Here is a 19,547-nt window from a genome sequence, read left to right on the forward strand (position 1 = left end):
CTGTGTTTTAGAAGCTGAACTGTTTTTTTTTTTTTTTTTTTAAGTGCCACGTGGGCACGAAAGTCGGTTGATAGTGGGATGAGACTCATAAGAGGGAGCCGGATAGACGAACTACAGGAATAAAGGCTGCGACAGATAGACTTCCGATGCCCGACTAAGGTTGTAGTCACCGTCTTCGGATTTAAGGGAAGGGAATAATGGCCGCTTGAATTTTTACGATTTTAAAATATGTGATTTAAAAAATTAAGTTTTAAAAATATAGTTAAGTATTTAGTAAAATTGTAGTTTGATTTTTAAAATCATAAGTTAGTTTTTAAAATTATGCATTTTTAAAAAATTACTATTTTGCCTACGATTTAAAAAAAAAAAGTTTTTTTTATTTTTAAAAACGTAATTCTCAAATAATTTATTTTCTGTAATTTGATTTAAAATCGTATTTTTTACCTACGATATTGCAATTCCAAACGCACCCTTAGTTGTTGACATGGCCATCACCGTGCCTATAAGTCTTTAATTTTTTTTTCTTTAATTATTATTATATGAGAGTAATAATAATAAAATAAAAGTGTGGATTTTAACCTTACACTTTTAATTAAGATATGAATCCAAATCTAGTGTTTAGGGTATAAAAATTAATTACTTATTTTTTTTGTCTTTTTGCTTGCCTTGAGGGTACATTGACAAAAAAATAAGTAATTAATTTTTATTTAAAAAAAAAAAAACGAAGTTTTTTAATTTCTTGAAAAAAACAATTTTTTTTAAAAAAAAAAATGAAAAACTGAAGTTTACCCAAGAAAACTGAACTCTATTTTAATAAGTGAGCCAAACACGTGGCATTGGCCAAATTGAAAGTTTTTTAGGGACATTGTCAATTGGGTAATAGTTTGAAGGGGGTACATGAACTTTACCCAAGAATATTGAGAAAGAAATGATGAACTATAAAATGAGTGATATAAGACCATTACACATTTACACTATTTTCTTAATATTGAAATATCTCAAGATGAAGAAGGGTTAGCATTTCACAAAAAATGTTCGCTGAAAAAATTCTGAAAATAGTTCAAAATGATTGGTTGCAAATTGCAATTCAATAGTAAACCCCTAGTTGTTAATGAGAAGCTAATGAAAGAAGATGGAGGGAAAGAGGTAAATGCAACTCTATATTAAAGTTTGGTTCGAAGCTTGCGATATGTACTCATCCTATGGGTGGCCGACCACCCGTGTCAAGGAAAAAAAAGAGCTTTTTTAGGACATGCTATTCCATTTTTAAAGGAATATTTATTTCTATACCCTTTATATCATTTGACCATCTTAATTCATTCTTGTGTAAAAAATTTCATTTTGAGTTATGCCCCGTTTGTTTCGACGTAAAATGATTTCTGAAATTGATTTCGGCATTTTACGATGTTTGGTCAGGGCGAAAATAATGGTCAACGAAAATTATTTTCGATTTGACCATAAAAACTTCTTTAATTTTTGAAAAACGAAAATCGTTTTCCGAAATTAAACTCTTGGTCCTTGCACGCATATTTGATATCCGATTGCCGGAATCCAATAATGGTCGGTTGTCGGAATCCAGGCGACCTCGGAATCCGGCGACATTCGGCCACCAGAATACTAACGGCGCCGGAATTCGGCAACATCCGATCACCGTCGCCGAATGTCGGCTAACCAAATTCAGGTTGAAACTAGCCAGAATCCGGCCGGATCTGACCGAATCCGGCAATTGATCCAGTCGGATCTAGCCAAAATGGCCAGAATCCGACCAAACATGCTTGTTGGAATCCGGCAACAGCGACCGGACGTTGCCGGATACTGGCTACAATCGCATTTTCGTCTTTCGTAATGTTTTCATGCGCACCAAACGCCGAAAAATATTTTCGAGAAATTCATTTTTTCTGAAAAAGATTTCATCGACGGAAACCATTTTACGTCGAAACAAACAGAGTATTATTTGCAATTTGATATCCAAGACAAAATTCTCAAGCTTTTGACCTCGAACAGCTATAAAGAGCAAACAAAAAAGGAGTATATTCTCTATACAAGTAATTAAAAGCATCAAAAGATTGGCAATTTCATAAATAATGTTGGATGTAGTTTTACTAGGCTGTAAACAAGATTCAAGACTTGAATTGTATCATATAGTCCTTAAATCATTAAGTCACTACAAAAAAAAAAGCAAATTCTGGACGGTTTAAAACCGTCCAGAAATGCAAAAAAACCGTCTGGAATTGATTCCAGACGGTTTTTTATGGACGGTTTAAAACCGTCTAGGATATAGCGTCGGTAAATCAATTTCTGGACGGTTTGGACAAAACCGTCCGGAATTCTAGACGGTTTCACAAAACCGTCCAGATTTGCTCCTTTTTTTTTTTTTTTTTTTTTTTTTTTTTTTTTCTTTTCTGCTTTCAGTTCCCGTTTTCTTTATATTAATATAATTAATTAATTAATTATGTAATAAAAAAGTAAACAAGGCGTCAAAAGACTCAAAACAACGAATCAAAACAACAAATCCGGCCGACGCCTCGAGCTTGCTAGGGTTTGAGCGGGACCGCTCGATCTGCCGATCTGGTGGGATACGCGCCGAGGAAGGGAGGGTAGATCCAGTCGTTGGCGTTGTTGGGGTAGGGCCAGGAGGGGCCGTCGCCGTCGATGAAGAAGACGCAGAGGTCGAACGACCTTGGAGGGGTGGGAGTTGGGGAGGGTGGAGATGCGGCGGACGGCCGGGAAGAGTGGGCTAGGGAACTGCGGCGGACGACCGGGAAGAGTGGGCTAGGGAACTGCGGCGTGGACCGCGGGCCGTGTAGCCGGTGGATCCGAATCGAGGGACAGAGCCGTCACCGTCGATCTCTCCCTCAACTCCCAATCAGGTCGATCTCACTCTCACCCTGAAATGTTACTGCAGATCCGTGAGCATCGATGATGGCCGGTGAGCATCGATGATGGCCGGTTGTGAAGTTTCGGGGCAGCTGGGTTTATAATATCTATGTACAATTTTGTTTTGGTTGTCAAATGAAATGGATGGTTGTGATTTTGGCTGGTAACAAAATCAAACGGATGTGGTGAAGTTTGGGAGTTACATGCGGATCGATGACATGGGTGAGGAAAAAAATTTCCAGACGGTTTCATTTGAAACCGTCTGGAATTGAAATGTTATCTCTAAAAATAATATTTATAAACGGTTTGGATGAAACCGTCTATAAATTTCTAGACGGTTTCATCCAAAACCGTCTGGAAATTTTAATTTCCAGACGGTTTAGTTCAAACCGTCTGGAATTTTATGGACGGTTTAATCAAACCGTCCATAAAATTTTTTTTGCAGACGGTTTCAAAAAAACCGTCTGCAAATTTTTTTTTCTAGACGGTTTTTAAAACCGTTTAGAATAAAACCGTCTATAAATGCCTTTTTTTTTGTAGTGAGTAACGGTGGAGAAGAAAATTGTGGCAGTCATTGCTGAAATCACCAGCAGTATTAGAGTACAACCTTAAAGTTCCAGATTGTGTTTGACAATAAGAATCTAATCATATATCACGATCATATGTAGTGACACACCTTCTGCCCAAGTAGCCTATATATGTACTTTCTGAGAAGCATACTTGGCAGAAAGTTCATAAGCAAATGTTATGAGAAGTTTTTCTTTCATCCTGAAGCAAAATGAATCATGATATTAGGTTAATTAAGCCAAAAACACATGGGCAAAACCCAAAAAGCATGTGATAAATGCTAACATAGAACAGTAATATGCAGCATATGCAATTAAAGTATAAAAACAGTACGTTTCCAAGTTTTGCAAATAGCAACGTGAATGTAATCAATAGTACTAAACAAAGCCTCACTACGGTTTCTAATTTTCAATTTGCTTCGCTGGATGAATCTGGCAGAAAATCTCACATGTCTATCAATTGGTGCAACCTCTAAAGTTTTCATCAATGTGTTCATTTTTCATCTTGCAGTTACATATTTCGGCATCTGATTTCCCTGAAGTTTTGGACAATTAATATTGACGTCTTGGGGTATCATCACTCTGCAAGCAAGCCCCAGTTAAAACCTTGAACAAGCCCAGATCGAATGTGTAGAACATATCTATTTACATGCTGCATGCCCTTTGTCTAAGTAATTAGAGAACAGTTATCAAGAAACAAGATACAGTAATATGTTCATCTGCTAACCATCCACATCATTCTCAATTTAACTGTATACAAATCTACTACACAAGCGTAAGCATAGATATCTCCTTTACCTTGAGAAGATACACATCCAAGCCAAGGACAAACTGACTGAAAGCAACCGCACATCAACAACAGTAGCTTCAATTGTAATACGTCCTATGAAAAGTCTCCTTCCTCATTTAGCAGCTAGCCGAACCCATAAATTCTTACTGCCATCTCATGGAATTAGTGGTGGAAAGGAACAAACATATTTCAAAAAAATACAACAACCTGTTAGAATCAACAGCCAAATTACAAAGTATTCTGTCTATATGTCTAGTTGCCGACCTCTATTTTGGAAGAATTCAAAGAAATATGCAATATTTATTTGGATTCAACAGGGCAAAAACTTATATAAATACTATTTTATTTTTTTTTGGATGAATACTATTGATCTCATTTTTCTGACTGAGGAGACAAGAGAGATAACATATCCATCATCTGTAGATAGGACATGCCCAATTATCCAAATATACAGCCAGTCTATTGCTGTCCTTTTTTCCTTTACAAATTTAAATCGCAAGACAATGGGAATAGAAAGCTGTAAAACCAAAGATTCGGAGCACACAACAGTAGTTACCATCAAGAGGGTAATCCACAAAAAGAAAAGAATTCACTTAAGCTAGGAGAAAAAGTGCTTGCCTTCGAGGCTGCAACTTTAACCTCAAGTGTCCTTCCATTAAGGGTATGTTGAGCCACAGCATGATATCAGATAATTTAATTAGAAAGAAAGGTCCAGTAACTCACGAAGTCCACCTTGATTAAATTTACTCATGTAGAAAGCTCAACACCTCGGAATCTTCTGAATAGCTAAACATGACCTAGCCAAATCCACGAGAATGTCTTGTTGTTGGATCCTACAACCATAGCAGAAACCAATTTGTCATTCAACCATCCAATATACAGTTAATTTGAAGCATATATAGTTGAAAGACAATGAATCTATACCATGTAATGCATAATAGCATTAACACTTTTTAAACCAATGAATGTAAAATATTAGTTCCCTGTTTAGCAAGGCAGAAATTTAGGTGAACATCAACCAATAATCCCCATTTGTATGGAAGAATTTCACCAAAACTGTGCAACTGTAACTTCTGGCAGGCTAGGAGGGTAAAATATTATAGACAGTTAAGGCTCATTCTACCAAACATTGAGAGAAGCAACTGTAAGGAAAAGTCTTGCATGAGCAGGGGACAGATACTGACAACAGGAACCACATATCAAAGTATCCTTAAGCAACATATCCGAAACAGACAGAAATGCACAAATGAATTTCTCACCAATACCTTCGTCACCATTACATTCCCTGATTCACCAAACCAACTCTGGTATTGTGACACTCCAAAAAGTTAGTCCATCATCGAAAATATGAATTGTCCACATTGTGTGGGTGAATTAAAGTGGTCATAGGTGCTAAGTCCTACAATAGTTCCTTATTATGTGAGACCAGGCTTTATAAGTGATTCTAGCAAGTTCCAATTATAACTTGATTAGTCATTTTGAAATGATAGCGCAGATGTGGCTAACACTTTTAATAGGTCATTACAAATGGTATCGCAGCAAGGTTAGTAACACTATGTAACACTGGAGCACTATACAGTAATACAAATTTTCACATTCTACTATCACAATTCCGACCCCCCAGTGTTTTTCCTGTGTCCTTCCGATCAAGAAGACCACAAGACTGTAAATGACATAGCCTTTAATATCTCAAGCACCATGCATTTGATTTTTTCCCTTCAATCCTTGTCTACAACCCTTCTGCTTGACTTCACCCCAACAGGGACACCATCAAGCACATCATACCAAAGTACAGAGCCTTATCCAAAAGGACTACATTCCCATCAAGCTTTCATCTATGGCAGTATATTTTGATTAAATGTAAGATTTGAACCCCACATTTCCTTTGCAAAGAATTTATCGTTCTGTTTGTGTTTAGGTTACATTTCCTTAAGTCCTTCATTCTCATATTGTTCCCAAACGCAATTAAGCGTACGATGTTTGCTTCTCCCACATCATATACGCATTCAAAATTTACTTTATTCGTTTTTTCTATAAATAAAATAGAAACAGTAAAAAAAAAAATATATAGTTTGAAAATATTGACATGTGATTAGTAAATATTCCAATTTCTTGTTTTCTTTTCTTTCCCAAAGTTTCTCAGCCACCAAACAGATGTTAGAGGCACATACACACAGGATAAAAGGAAAAGGGGCTACCTAGAGGTATGATTTAGTTTGCATATGTTATCGCACCTGAATTGCAGAGAGCAGAGTAGTAGTTTGATAGGAGTAGGCCGAGTAGCAATCCGGAGAAAGAGATATCATAAAGTTAGTGAATATTATTTTCTTTTCTATCTAATTTTATTTTGGAAAAATTACACAAAAATACACCTCTCAAACTACCATTCAATTTGCAAGTCCCTCTCTAACTAAAGAACGCGTCAATCTCCCTCCAAAGTTCCAAGCTATCAAAAATTTGCAATGTATCACCAATAACAAGAATATTCTTAATTAAAAAAAAATTAAAAAAGAAAAGTGGAAGAGCCACCCCTTTGACAAATGGGGTTGGCTAAAACCTTGGTCAGGGGAGGTTTGGCCACCCCCATGAGAGTGATTCAGCTGGCCCTAAATATGACCGAACAACCATATGGTGACCATATTAGGGCAAAGAATTGTTGACCCGACTAGTAAATCCGATATGAAATTAATCGGTTTGAGTTCAAATTACTACCAAATCGACTTGATAAATGGGTCTATTCCGGGTCAACTATGCTTTATCTCGGAGTGACCCATTTATTTTAAAATCAGATTTTTTTAAAAAAAAATAAAATAAAACCCTAAAGCTAAGACTCTCTCCTATAGTCCTATGCTCAAGGAACACACTGAGTTTAGAAGAAATTCCTCGAAAACAATTTAGAAAAAAATTACGTCCATTAAAAAATAGGTGCTAATAAGGAGGCCGTAGCGAATGTATAGGATTTATTGCAAGCAATATTTATGCATAAATTGTCCAAGTATTGTAGAAAATATAATAAGATAAATATATTAACTATTGTGGACGGTGGTTTTTTAGAAAATCAGTCATTAATTTTTTTTTTTTTACAAGATCTTATTGATACAAATGCTGATATTTATTGTCACGTTATTCTAATAATAGGACAGTTGTATATTGTAATATTTATTCTAACCGATAATACTATATATTATACAAAATGGTGGCCTACAATATCTATGATATTCCCCTAATACTCTAAATTTTTTTCTCAAAAGGTGCATGGAAGCTTGAAGCTAACTTAAGCTTGGAAGTCACAAAAATAGTTGAAAAAGAGGGTCGCCAGACATGCAATACACAGAGCGGAGCATGAGATAGAACCCATGTTAAAGCAGAAGACACAGCGCAAGATAGAGTAGCTAGATCGAGTTCAAAAGTTGGAGACTTGGATTAAGCTGCAGTATATATGCATGAGTACTTTATATATGGTGATTTTATTATCTTTGTTATTACATTGGACTTGAATTATGCTGTATTAGCTAGTTTTATAGATTAGTTTTTGAGTATATATCTGAAATTTTTCTTTTTAGTTTATCGAATAATGGGTCAAACGGCTGCTGAACCACCCGACGGCCTCTTTTACCTTTTTTTTTTAAATATATATATAGTTTTTAGTTTTAAATTTTTTTTATTTTTCTTATTTTCGAATTTATAGAAGTATTTTTGTCTTATTAAAAAAATGTTAAGGTCATTTTTGTATTTTTGCAAGACAAAAGGGCCAGGGTACATTGCAAATTTTTTGTAGTTTTGGGAGGACATTAATGCAATCACTAGTTCGGAATGACATTGCTAGGGCTGTAATCGAGCCGTGCGAGTATTGAATGTTTAAGCACTATTCATTTAATTTTATTTCAAACACAAACTAAGCTCAAGCTTATCATCAAACTATATATAAGTCACTCAAGCTAGCTTGGCTCATTTATTTTTTGAGCGAATTCGAGCTTGTTCACGAGCCACTCAGTTATCTTATTTATTCCTTATATAAAATAAATATCATTATTTTTTTTTTCTCGTAAATTCATACTATTTATTGTTAAAATCGATTTTATAATTTGAGTTAATTAAACAAATTAACTTGAATTTTAAATATTTCAATCTCGAGTCTATACGTTTTATGGAACCGGATCCTCTCCAGCTTATTTGAACTTGACAGGAGCTAGTTCTTTATATTTGAGAGGCATTTTTGTTATTTTAATTTTTTTGGACGAAAATGCTCCTCAAATACAAGGAATTGACTTCTCTCCAATTCATTTGAACTGGAAAGAATCCGAATTCATGTTTTATAGTATGTATATAAATTCATTATATACACGCGCGCACACATATTTATAATATATATACATAAATACACCCATGCATGTACACACAAACACACATATATATTTATATCGTGACTCAAAATAACAATAACTCATGCTATGCTTATTATATCAGAATAACATTTCCTCTTTACCAAAGATATTATAATTACGAAATTAAAATAATACTATAAAAAAAATGAAATTATACGAGTTGAGTAAAGTCGAGTCGAGTTTATACGAGTATTGCTAATTTAATAATCAAGCTTAATTTTGTGTTCACGATTAGCTCATTGAGTCGAGTTTATAATAAACGGGTTGTCGATCAAACTTATTTATTTACAACCCTAGACATTACAAATTAAACTAAATGTTAATTTGAAGGGAATACAAGATATATATATATATAGAGTTGTTTTCTAGCTAGAAAAGTGGGAATGTTGAATTTTCCGTGGAGATATTGGGCTTGTTTGGCAAAGAACAGAACAAAACACAGTAGTGGGTTGTTAGTTTTGGAATTAATAAAAAGTGATGATGTGCTATAAAATAAAAAGAATTTGTATAAAAAAATGAAAAAGTTTTGTATTGTAGTGAATTTTTTTATTTGAATAATAATAAAAAATTATTAATGTGACATAAAAAATAAAAAAAGTGAGAATATTTTAATGTTGATTATTATTAAAAAATATAAAAATAAAATAAAAAATATGTGAATAGTAACCAGCACTATCCTGTAATGTACAAGAGCTTAACAAACAAGCCCATATTTTGTAGTACGTTGTTTTATATATGCAGAAGAGATGAAGGAAGTTTCTGCAAACAGATAACATTTCAAGGGTCGTGTTTTGAAAAGCATCTTCTATAAACAGATAATATATGAAGAAGTAGGGCCGGCTCATATGTATAGGCAAATTAGGCAATTGCTTAATGCCCCCAATTAAATAAGGCCCCAAATAGTAATAATATAATTGAATTTCCTTTTATAAAAAAAATTAAAGCGTCAATTATGATAAGAAAGTTAGTCAATGCTCCTTAATTAAGGCCCCAATTATGGTAAAAAAATAATACTATGGCAAAAATCTCACGGGGCCGGCTCATATGTATAGGCAAATTAGGCAATCGCCTAAGGCCCCAAATAGTAATAATATAATTGAATTTCTTTTTATAAAAAAAATTAAAGCCTCAATTATGATAAGAAAGGTAGTCAATGCTCCTTAATTAAGGCCCCAATTATAGTAAAAAATAATACTATGGCAAAAATGTTAGTCAATCATCTTTAATTAAGGCTCCAATTATGGTAAAAAATAATATTATGACAAAAAAGTTAGTCAGTGCTCTTTAATTAAGACATCAATTACTTAAAAAATAAATACAAAAAATTGAATTTCAAGATATTAAGGAGGAAAATAAAGAAAAATGGAATGTAACATTAATTGTTACCCTAAAACAATTACTAAACTCATAATTTTACATGAACTTAAAAGTTAGACTAAGTTGTCCATTAGAATAATTTTTAGAATGAAGTAAATTAAATTATAGATAAAAATAATTATATGTAACTCAACATAAAATATGACATCTATTGAAATTAAATGTCGTCTAACAAAAATAAATTTTACAAGTCATTCGGAAAAAATTAAATATTTAAATATAAAAAAGGTTCCACCTAAATTTTTTACCTTAGGCCTCAAAATCCATTGAGCCGCCCTGTGAAGAACACCTATATAGACCCGCTACTGAACACCAATTGTAGACTGTAATAGTGTAAATATACTATTACAGTCTACAGTCAATTTCGATTGTAGGCCAGCATGAAGAACGCCTTTATAGACCCGCTATCCAACACCGATTGTAGACTGTAATATCAACACCGATGGTAGACTGTAATATTATATATATATATATATATATATATATGATGATGATGCAAATTCAAATATACAAGTACGGTAAAATAATTAAATTAATTATTTTTCATTTGTTTAAATTTTTTAGATAAATAATGATTTAACAATAACGACATTAGGAAATAGCTAATCACATTTACATTATCACTCCAAAAAAATTTATCGAATTGCAATAAGAACTCCTGATAATCACTTATAAAGTTTAATTGTGATTTCGTAAACAAAAATACATAAAATCTGTTTTTTTTTAAAGCGTACAATTTTAAATGTTAAATTGCAATTTTAAAGGTCAAACTGCAATTTAGCAAAATACTTAACTATGTATGTTTTCAATTCGCATATTTTAAAAATCTTTATTTTTAAATCACAAATCCAGACGAACTCTTAATAATTCACTCGCTCGATGCCAAATGCAGGCAATTTCTTTGGAAATTTATTTAGTCTTTAAATTTCGTCTTCATCTAGAAAAGGTGTAGTAAATAATTTGTATTATGACTTTCTCGCATGCATGTCTCCAGAACCATGACTCCAGAAGTACCAAGCATGCGCATCATGCAATTCTCAAAACGCAGCATGGCCGGACATTATTGTTGTTGTTGTTTTCTTTATATATATATAAATAAGCAAATATTTTGTTTTATCACTGAGACGCGCGCAGGCAGGCATAAGATCAGCTAGCTAGATATTACACTGACTAGCTTGGACAGGAGGCGGAGAAAAGTATAGTAAGCAAGACCGGACACACTCAAGTGGAGGATATATAGTGGTCAAAGACACAGAAAGAAAGAGAACAGCAATTCCAAAGAGAGCGCGGGCGGCAGATCGAGGCGGCTCAGAAATTCTTAATTCACCCATATTTGTTTACTTGCGCCCATCATGGTCATGGTCATGGTCATGGTCTTAAAGAGTTGGCCATGGTTGTTGGTTTCTTGCATATAAATGAGCTAGCTAGGCAGCATCCATCTTCAAGCTAACACATTCATTCATCCACCAGTACTACTCACCACCCCACAATATTACTTGGAGATCGATGGAGGCCTGGTTGATCATTCTCGTATCTCTCTCTGCATGTTTTTTCATAAAACTCCTCTTCAGTCTTCTCTTCTCCTCCAAAAAGAATGAATCAAAAGGCCACCTCTTCCCACCAGGACCCCCGCCTCTTCCCATCATAGGACACCTTCATTTACTTCCCAAATCAACCATTGAGCTTCGATCCCTCCTCTCTAACCTCTCCCAAAAGTATGGCCCTGTTCTCACCCTACTCGTCGGCTCTAAACCCCTTGTTTTCATCACCTCCTACCCCATCGCCCACAAAGCCCTTGTTAAAAACAGTGCCATCTTTGCAAATCGTCCACCAGTCGTCCCTGTCAGCTATGTTCTCAGTAACAAGCACAAAGATATTGGGGGATCCCCCTATGGCCTTACTTGGCGTGTCCTTCGTCGTAACCTCGTGTCTGCAGCTCTCCACCCTGCTGGGTTGAAATCTTACTCTTTCGCCCGCAAGCGATCCATGGAAACAATGATTAATAGCTTCAAGCAGCAATCTTCCAAGCAAGAGGGCAAGGCCGGCGCCGTACGTCTCTTTGAGCATCTCCACCAAGCCGCGTTTTCCTTGTTCATTCTCATGACTTACGGAGACATCGGCGAGGATGCAATTCGAGAAGTCGAACACATACAATATACATTTCTTGTCAGTTACGCGAAGTTCAGCGTGTTCGCTAACTGGCCGAGATTAGGGAAGCTTGTGTATAGAAAGCGTTGGCAAAAGTACACAGAATTCTTAAGGCGTCAATACGACATCCTTATGCCTCATATTAGAGCCCGACAAAAGTTGAAGCAAGAGAAGAAGGTCGGCAAAGAAGTAGTCGACTTGGTAACATACACAGATACCTTACTGGATCTGGAAATTTCCGAGGGGGCCGGAAAGCTTGAGGAGGCCGATGTACTGAGTTTGAGCTCGGAGTTTATCAACGCAGGCGCTGATACAACTGCAACGATGTTCCAGTGGGTCATGGCATATTTAGTAAAGTATCCACGTGTTCAAGCCAAGCTTTTTGCTGAAATCAGTCAAGTTGTGAAACAAGGAGCGGAAGAGGTTAAGGAGGAGGATTTGCAAAGGATTCCATATTTGAAAGCGGTGATCCTAGAATGTCTCAGAATTCACCCTCCAAATACCTCCTTGGTTCCACACACAAACACAGAAGATATGGAAATAAGTGGGTACAATATCCCAAAAAATACAACGGTGCTCATCGGGACTGCAATAATAGGGCGGGATCCAACAGTGTGGGAGAATCCAATGGAGTTTAGGCCTGAAAGGATGATGACTAGTACTAGTAATGATAATGGTACCGGTGGAGAAGAAGTGGGTGATGTGACGTCGTTTAAGATGTTGCCATTCGGTGCTGGAAGGAGGATGTGTCCCGGTTACAAATATGGGTCGCTAATTCTTGAGTACTTTGTTGCAAATTTGGTATGGAATTTCGAGTGGAAGGCAGTGGATGATGTTGATCTCTCGGAGAAGGAGGAGTTCTTGGTTGTTATGAAGAATCCAGTGCGTGCCCAGGTCATTCAGAGAAGAGTCAAGTAGATCATAGTACGTAGTTTTCAGTGCATTATAAATAAAGACGACCACCTTATCGATTCGTCGTAGTTTCACATATGACAATGACATGCTACGTACGTACGCACATTGTTTGATTTAATTTACCAATCTTTCATTGGATTGTATTAATTACATCTTCGTCAATAATTGATACCGAATGGAGGGTGCATGGTTTGGCCCTAATTAAAGGATATCAATTGACTCACCAATATTATGCTCACGCGTAAACTGTAGGATGAGTCACTTGATCATGAGATATCTAGAATTGTTTTCTATAAAATTGCCAATGTTGAATTTTCCATAGAGATATTTTTTGTAGTCGGTTTCTACAAATTTTCCATACTCTATTAGTGGTTATATACGCAGTTTCTGAGGAGTGATGACTACTCTATTATCCATTGACCAAAAAAAAAATCCATAACAACATTCCAAGAGTCGTACTGTTTTGAACAACATGAAGGTTAGGTGTTTGTTATTTTGAAATCAGAATTTAATTATTATTTAGTGTGTAAATTTTGAAGAAAAAAATATGTTTCGATATTGAGTAGAATTTAAATTATATTTGAAATTATGTTTCGGTGAGAATTGTATGAGATTATTTTTTCACAGAAAATCATAATAACATATGATTAACGGTATGAAAATTTGTGTAGAATGATTGGAATTATGAAAATTAGTGTATAATAATGATTGAAATAATTATTATTTAATATAAATAGATATGAATAATTATTATTTAATTTAAATTATTATTATTTTCGGCCATATCATTGATAACTTGTACCTTTTTTTTTTTGCAAATGCAATTCATTTTCTCCGTGCGTCAAATCATTAACGCATAGGTGGGTCCCACGCCTTGGGAGTTCGGTTTTTCTAAAAAAAATCAGAAGGGAAATTGGGTGTAAAAACAAGCAATATTCAAAATGTATTAAACCTGAATATTGTATCCAAACTTCTTATGTCATTCCCATTTATCTCCACGTGGCTCTGCCACTGCATTGTTGAAATATTAAAAATGGTATAGGAAAATCGGCTGAATGGGGCCGAATCAAATCTTTAAATGTTATAAATTAAAGTTTTAATGTCAGACAATCACACAATAACTCAGTTATGAGTCATGAAGCTCTCAAATTTTAGATCCATTACAATGATATATATTTTCTTTCTTACTTACTGTCATCTTTCTTATTGCCATCGATCATGTAAAAAATTATATAATTGACCTGACATAGATTTCTTTATATGTATATTTTATTACTGAATGCATGGGGGCCGAATAAACTTTAGAAATATTATAAAACCTCAATAAAATAGGTTAGGATTATTGTATTTTGCATGATAAATTATAAATTTTTTATACTGAATGGGGCCGGATAAACTTTAGAAAAATTATAAAGCCTTAATAAAATAGGTTAGGATTATTGTATTTTGCATGATAAATTATAAATTTTTTATACTGAATGGGGCCGGATAAACTTTAGAAAAATTATAAAGCCTTAATAAAATAGGTTAGGATTATTGTATTTTACATGATAAATTGTAAATTAATAAATTATAATTTTTTTTTCCTTTTTCTGTTAATTATAGTTCAAAAAAGTCATGTAAATCTTACGCTCCTTTTGTTGCGATCTAAAATATTTTTTTATCAAAAAATATCTTACGCCCAACTAGCCATCACCCATTTTTAAAAAAATAATTCTTTAGTTTTTAATATTTTTTATTTTTTTTATTAAGAATGCCACTTGTCATTATGTTATTGGCACTGATGTGGCACCTAACGAAATCTGTCAATTTTTTTAACAAAATTTGACTTCAATGAGGGATTTGTAAATTAAATCAATCATATGAACCTCTGAATTCACTTTGATATCGAAGGGATCGGAGCAATTTATATATTCGACCAACCACAAGTATTGATGATACAATAATTTCTTAAAGGGTAAATATATAATAATTTCTTGAGTCGACACGCGATTTGAAAATAGTCCCTTACTTTTTAATTTTAAACATTTACTCTTTAACTTTTTTGCATTTTGAATTGGGTCATTCCGTCCATTTTCCATCCAATTTTGTTAACTCCGTTTGGCCACGTCAGCATCGATAACTAAGCCTAAAAATGGCGTCATTTTAATATTTCCTTATTTTTTTAATAATTTTATTTAAAAATAAAAAATAGAAATCATAAAAAATGAAAAATGAAAAAATGAAAACAAAAAAGAAGGGGTAGCTTGGGGGTGGTTCGGCCACCTCCAAGGGCCAATTTTTTTTTTTTTTTGCCATGGGGTGAACAAACCAACTCCATAGGATGGTTCGGCCACCCTAGACCAGCCAAGAAACCCTCTTGGCCGAAATGGGGTTGCCGGCCACCCCCCTTCTTTTTTTCTTTTTCTTTTTTTCCTTTATTTCAATTTTTTTAATTATTTTTAAATAAAATTATTTAAAAAATAAGGAAATATTGAAACAGCGTCTTTTTTAGACTTAGTTGTCGATGCTGACATGGCCAAACGGTGACTTGGCCAAACGGAGTTAATAAAATTGAATGGAAAATGGACGAAATGACTCAATTCAAAAATGCAAAAAAGTTAAAAGAGTAAATGTTTAAAATTAAAAAGTGAGGGACTATTTTTAAATTGAACGTCAACTCAAAGATTTATTATACATTTACCTTTTTTTTTTTTTTTAAGTTAAATAGGTATTTTGGGTAAAATTAAAAATGATTTACGTTTTTTTGTGTTCGATGAGCTTTAAGGCCTTGTTTGTTCAACGCCAATGCAGAACAGCATCGTGCGGCCGGGTCCCACCTTCACTGTTCCTGGTCAGCATTTTAGTTCAAATTTCTTCCATCACGTGGTGCGCTTCTTTTAATGTTTCCCTGCAGTTTTGATGTAAGTTTTGTTCCTATTCTGCCCTCAAATCAAAACCGCAGCAGTGGGGAGCTTGCATATCGCTGCTTTCTTCCTTTTTCTTCTGAAACACATCACACACGAAACCACGAGATTCGCATCCCAGAAGCTGAAGGGTCTCTCTCTCTCTCTCTCTCTCTCTCTCTCTGTGTGGAAGGCATTGCAGGTGTATAGATATACTCTAATATGCCCAGTGTACCCATTCATCATCTTCCCCTGATGGTCCACCTAATTCCCTCGTTGGCAAAAGAACTATACCAAACATGTTCGAAAAGAGAAAATAGTACATTAAATGGTATACACACAATATTAGAAACATAATTATAGACAATTCTATACGTACGCGGTTTTGAATACGAGGGAAAACAAGTACTCTCTCGATAAAATGATAAATAAACTAAGAAGTTCAGAAGTTCAGTTAGTAGTGATATGATGTCCATGTAGATAATAAATATACAACATAATAACTGCATAATAAGATGAAATAGTGGAACTCATGCATCCCCTAAGTCCTTAAATTCAAGTAGCCATTGTCGTTGTCCGTCTTCATCCATGTGAATGAACATGGTAGCCATTAGTGGTTGGGCTACAATGAATTTGCACACTTTTACGTATGTGACCGAGTCCAATCCAAGTTGATCCCTCATTTTATTAATAATTGGCATGGCCACAGCTAAAGGGTCCTGTGCGACTGGAGGGGAGCTAGGTTGGATCTGCTGGACCTGGGGATGACTAGAACCAGAGTTGCTCCGGCTTGAGCCGCCTAATGAGTGGACGTAGAAGGACTCGAAATGCTCACGCATCCAGTCTAATTTGCTAGTCCATTTCTCCACAACTGCGGCATCTTCTGCGGAACGTTTACTTGCTGGCTGGCTTCGTGTTGGGGAGGTAGCCCTCTTTGACTTGTCAATCTTCCTCTGTGGTGGATTGCGTTCCTGGTCGGATAGCCCTCTTTGACTTGCCAATCTTCGTTGCTTTCTTCCAATTTGCGTTCCTGGCAAATTGGCATATAGTATGTTTATTAGCATTTACTGTTGGTATGTGATGTATATTACAGGTAGTTATAAATTTAAAATTCACAAGTTTTAGAACGTACAAAATCAATTTTTTTTAAGTAACAAAATCAAATTTTTTTAAGTATCGGTCTGAACGCTACCAACCATGAATGTTAGATGTCATCATAAGACAATTTGTCATTAATTGTGTCACCAATTTCCGTGTGATATATGTGTGGTCCAATGGACATGAAGTAATAAGCTTCCTATTTTGTCTGGAAAGTTGATTTATCTCAATTGTGATTCTGCTTCAAGAGCTACTACTCCATTGGCAATAAATGAATAACTTTTATTATAAATAGAAAAATAAAAATAAAAATAGAATAGCTCTTACCAATTGGAATAGCCATTACCATAATTATTTCATTCCACTTTTTTCCTTTTTTCAATAAGAACTAGTTATTTTTCTTAACTAAACTAGTCCCGCCATGTATCAAACGCGTCCTAAATTTTAGAGGTAGAGTCCCTATCAGTGAATCGGATGAGTGAAACTTACTACTTTGTGGAATAGATAGGGGATTGGAGTTAATTATTACCAACTTATTCGATGATTCAACCGTGTGTTAATCTACATAACATCATTATATATATATATAGAGAGTGATCGCCTGAGGCAGATTCTGGAACAACTCTGTACCGTGAACTCGCTTTGTTCAGTGCTTGGTGTGGATTTCAAGCAGATAGCTTTGGTTCAGATAGGATGTTTATTAGTTCAGTTTGTGATATTAGTTATACATATACGGAGCCGAGGGTAACAGATGTAATGTACAGGGGCTAGTTTCCTCTGGAGCTTCAGAACTGGGGGTTGGTGTTTCTAACTACGTACATGATTTACGAATTTGATAGAGTTGAAGGTATAGCCCGTGTAAATGTAAATCTAAAAATCTATTCCTTCAATAGCTCCTCTGTAATAGTAATGACAAACTTTCAACAACCCCAACTCACTTTCTACTTTTTGTGGCTTTTAGAAGGCACACTGCCTGATCACAAGGGATTAATTTCTTGGTTGTTGGGAGTTTTACGCTTCACTCTTAAAACCATAAGAGTCATTACTAATTTATATAGATCCAATTAATAAGAAATTGCCGTTTTAATCTAGATTTTCTTAGTTTCTTAGTTGTACTTGCAATCGAGATAGATCAAATAAGAGAAGTAGGTCATATCCATGAAAATCTAAAAAAATGCGTGTGCAAGAGTAGTAAAATTTAATGCTTGATGTAGTGTTTAGAGCTATCATTTAAACTCATACAAATGTTAGTAAAATTACGAACAAGAGCACATCACCACCAAAGCAATACAAACTTCACATATACGGAACGAGCACTACGGGGAGAATTTATATAGACCCAAGGAAACCAAATCTGCATCTCAAAATCTAGGATCTCAAATAGAAGCACAGTACCTGTATATGTGCCGTTGCTCTAGTAGGAGAAACTGTGGGAGGCATAAGCACCCTGCCGCCTCCTCCTCCGACTCTCCCACGGGTTGATGCCGGCCAAAATGTTCTTCTTTTTGTCTGTTGTCTTCTCCGCATGAAGTAAGGAAATTTCTATAAATTTCCTTTGGGCGGTGGGGCATTAACGTCTCTGTCCTGTTCTTCCAACAGCTCCGTCAAATCTACCAGGTACGGAGTAGATTGCATTCCTGGTTGAGATTTTCCTTGGCCGAATCAATTGCAGGGGCTCGTGAGGAGGAGACTGGGTGTTTCAGAAGGAAAAGGAAGAAAGCAGCGATATGCAAGCTCCCCACTGCTGCAGCGGTTTTGATTTGAGGGCAGAATAGGAACAAAACTTACATCAAAACTGCATGGAGACATTAAAAGAAGCGCACCATGTGATGAAAGAAATTTAAACTGAAATGTTGACTAGGAACAATGAAAGTAAGATCCAGCCGCACGATGCTGTTCTGCATTGTCGTTGAACAAACAAGGCTTAGTTTGAAATTTTAATTACTTAAGTCGCGCTCTGACGTGCACGCCAATAACGGCAATTACAGGTCATCCCGAAAGGTGAGGATGCAACATGCGTGCAAGTGACCAATGGGATGTCACCTCCTGTCCGTGGCATTTCTTTGTTTGTCCAAGTCGGCAGCAACTGACAGCTAATACCTCCTGTTTGCTTTAATTAGACATATTGTTTAATATTATTTCTCATCATGCCCACAAGCGGACAAGTCGAAACTTCGGAGCTTAAGTCCAGCGCCATTTCAGCATTTCTTTTTCAAATAATATATATAATTTTTAAATATTAGATTTTTTTTTTTATTTTTTTTTTTTAACAAAAGGTGAGAATTGGTTGAAGAATGAAAGTGTGTAGTTGGCAAGTACAGCTTGCATGCCAAAAACACCCAGTAAATTGTCATAGTAAGAAATGTTTATGTTCTTTCTTAACCAGCATTAAAATTCTTTTCTTCTATTAATACCCCAAACATTCTTGTTTGTATATACACTCAATTCAAATCTGAATTCTAAATTTCAAAAATCTCATGCAATTATTTTATATATATATATATAT

At 35.0% G+C, this 19,547-nt stretch overlaps 1 protein-coding gene and 1 long non-coding RNA gene across 2 annotated transcripts; one reads left to right on the forward strand and one right to left on the reverse strand.

Annotated features, from left to right (window-relative positions):
- Window positions 1–11,430: 11,430 nt before the first annotated feature.
- On the forward strand, window positions 11,431–13,375 carry LOC133862051 (cytochrome P450 89A2-like). The gene has a single exon (XM_062297900.1). It carries the CDS (start codon window positions 11,502–11,504, stop codon window positions 13,059–13,061), a length of 1,560 nt encoding a protein of 519 aa, XP_062153884.1. The 5' UTR covers window positions 11,431–11,501; the 3' UTR covers window positions 13,062–13,375.
- A 2,951-nt stretch (window positions 13,376–16,326) lies between these two features.
- LOC133861260 (uncharacterized) lies at window positions 16,327–19,049 on the reverse strand. The gene is made up of 2 exons (XR_009898983.1): window positions 18,437–19,049; window positions 16,327–16,973 (listed from the first exon to the last, which is right to left on the reverse strand). It is a non-coding gene; the product is annotated as an uncharacterized LOC133861260 (long non-coding RNA).
- Between the last annotated feature and the right edge of the window lie 498 nt (window positions 19,050–19,547).

This window comes from Alnus glutinosa, chromosome 2 (assembly GCF_958979055.1).
Source record: "Alnus glutinosa chromosome 2, dhAlnGlut1.1, whole genome shotgun sequence".
Taxonomy (NCBI): Eukaryota; Viridiplantae; Streptophyta; class Magnoliopsida; order Fagales; family Betulaceae; genus Alnus; species Alnus glutinosa.

What these genes read in the sequence shown, in the direction of transcription:
- LOC133862051 (XM_062297900.1), top strand. Translation starts at nt 11,502, where the DNA reads ATGGAGGCCTGGTTGATCATTCTCGTATCTCTCTCTGCATGTTTTTTC.